At 60.6% G+C, this 1,477-nt stretch overlaps 1 protein-coding gene across 1 annotated transcript; it reads left to right on the top strand.

The window, feature by feature from the left end:
- On the top strand, window positions 1-731 carry RPRM (reprimo, TP53 dependent G2 arrest mediator homolog). Its single transcript, XM_049773052.1, has one exon. The coding sequence runs from the start codon at window positions 402-404 to the stop codon at window positions 729-731; it is 330 nt and encodes a 109-aa protein (XP_049629009.1). The 5' UTR covers window positions 1-401.
- The last annotated feature ends 746 nt before the right edge of the window (window positions 732-1,477 follow it).

Below are 1,477 nucleotides of genomic sequence, written 5' to 3'. Positions count from 1 at the left end.
CCTCCCAGCAGCGCGGCGGCACTGCCAGACGGGGGCACTGTTTGCTCGTAGCAGCCTCCCTATCGCGGTCTCCACCGCACCTCCCACGGCCCCATCGCCCAGCCCTGCCAAGTTCTGAAAAACCCCAGTAGAGAGAGAAAGAGAGAGAAAGAAAGAGCCGCTCGGCTAGGATCACCGCCGAGGAAAGGAGCGCACGGCACCGACCGCTCCAGCTGCAGCCGCGCGCGCGCGTCGGAAAAGCTGCGGGGCCCAAACTCCCAGGGCCCGAGGACTTTTGCACAAAAGCGTGGACGGGTGAGTGAGGAGCCCGCGAGCCCAGAGCTCACGCCCGACACCTGTTCGTGCCTCCCGCGCCACTTCCCTGCCACTCGGCCGGCCGCCCCGCGTGGCCGGCTCGCACGATGACCCAGGCGCCGGGCAACCAGACCGAGGTGGCGAGTCTATTGCTGGCCAACAGCAGCGAGGCGCTGGAGCGGGTCCTGCGCTGCTGCACCCAGGCCTCCGTGGTGACCGACGACGGCTTCGCCGAGGGCGGCCCGGACGAGCGCAGCCTGTACATCATGCGCGTGGTGCAGATCGCCGTCATGTGCGTGCTCTCGCTCACCGTGGTCTTCGGCATCTTCTTCCTCGGCTGCAACCTGCTCATCAAGTCGGAGGGCATGATCAACTTCTTGGTGAAGGACCGGAGACCGTCCAAAGAGGTGGAAGCGGTGGTGGTGGGGCCCTACTGACCCCCAAAAGGCCCCGCCACCGCCGGCCCGTCTCATTCCTCCCCTACTTGGCCAGCCCCGGCTGCACCTCCTTTTTTCATCCCATCCTGGGGCGCAGCAAACCTGTCGGAGTCGATTTTTTGTGCTCTCGAGTTGCACCGATTGAGATGAATGAAGTTCTTTGGGGTCTGAAATTTCTGAAATGCCCTCCGTGTTCTCGGGTGCCTGGCTGTTAGGAAGGAGGACTTCCTGACCAGCAAGTGGCACGCAACGGGCACATTAGGGCGCAGAACTTTGGAAGCAGCCGCTGGCCTGGGGAGACGGACGGGGCGAAAGGCTTTCTTTCTCCACCCCGCAGGTGGGCCGCACACGGATGGGGAGTTGGAAAGGGAGGGCAGGGGATAGAACCCGTGGCACTGATGGCCCAGTGCCTCCCGGAAAAGTGACCTGAGTGTACGCACATTGTGCAACATAGCCCATGGAGACCGTTTGGAATCCGTGTCCGGATTTGCACCCCTCTCGCTTTGATCTAGCAGGAGGGGCCTTTCGTCTGTTATTGCTATGTTAAGAGATTTTCTTTTGTGTATGTGTGTTTGTTTGCTTGAATACACATATTTGATAAGCCTTTCTTTTATTCTTCCCCCACCCCCTTTTTCCTGCCCCAGGGGCCTATTTGCCTGCTTGGGGGGTGGTTTGTCTTTGTGAAAATGGGTTGGGTGGGGGGTGGTAGAGCCTGCGAATGTGAATGGGTTGAGTCTTTGATTTTA

Source organism: Suncus etruscus, chromosome 5, assembly GCF_024139225.1.
Source record: "Suncus etruscus isolate mSunEtr1 chromosome 5, mSunEtr1.pri.cur, whole genome shotgun sequence".
In the NCBI taxonomy this organism is placed as follows: Eukaryota; Metazoa; Chordata; class Mammalia; order Eulipotyphla; family Soricidae; genus Suncus; species Suncus etruscus.
This window is presented reverse-complemented; position numbering and strand designations above follow the sequence as displayed.

Excerpts from the sequence above, each read along its gene's own strand:
- RPRM (XM_049773052.1), top strand. The coding sequence starts at position 402 with ATGACCCAGGCGCCGGGCAACCAGACCGAGGTGGCGAGTCTATTGCTG.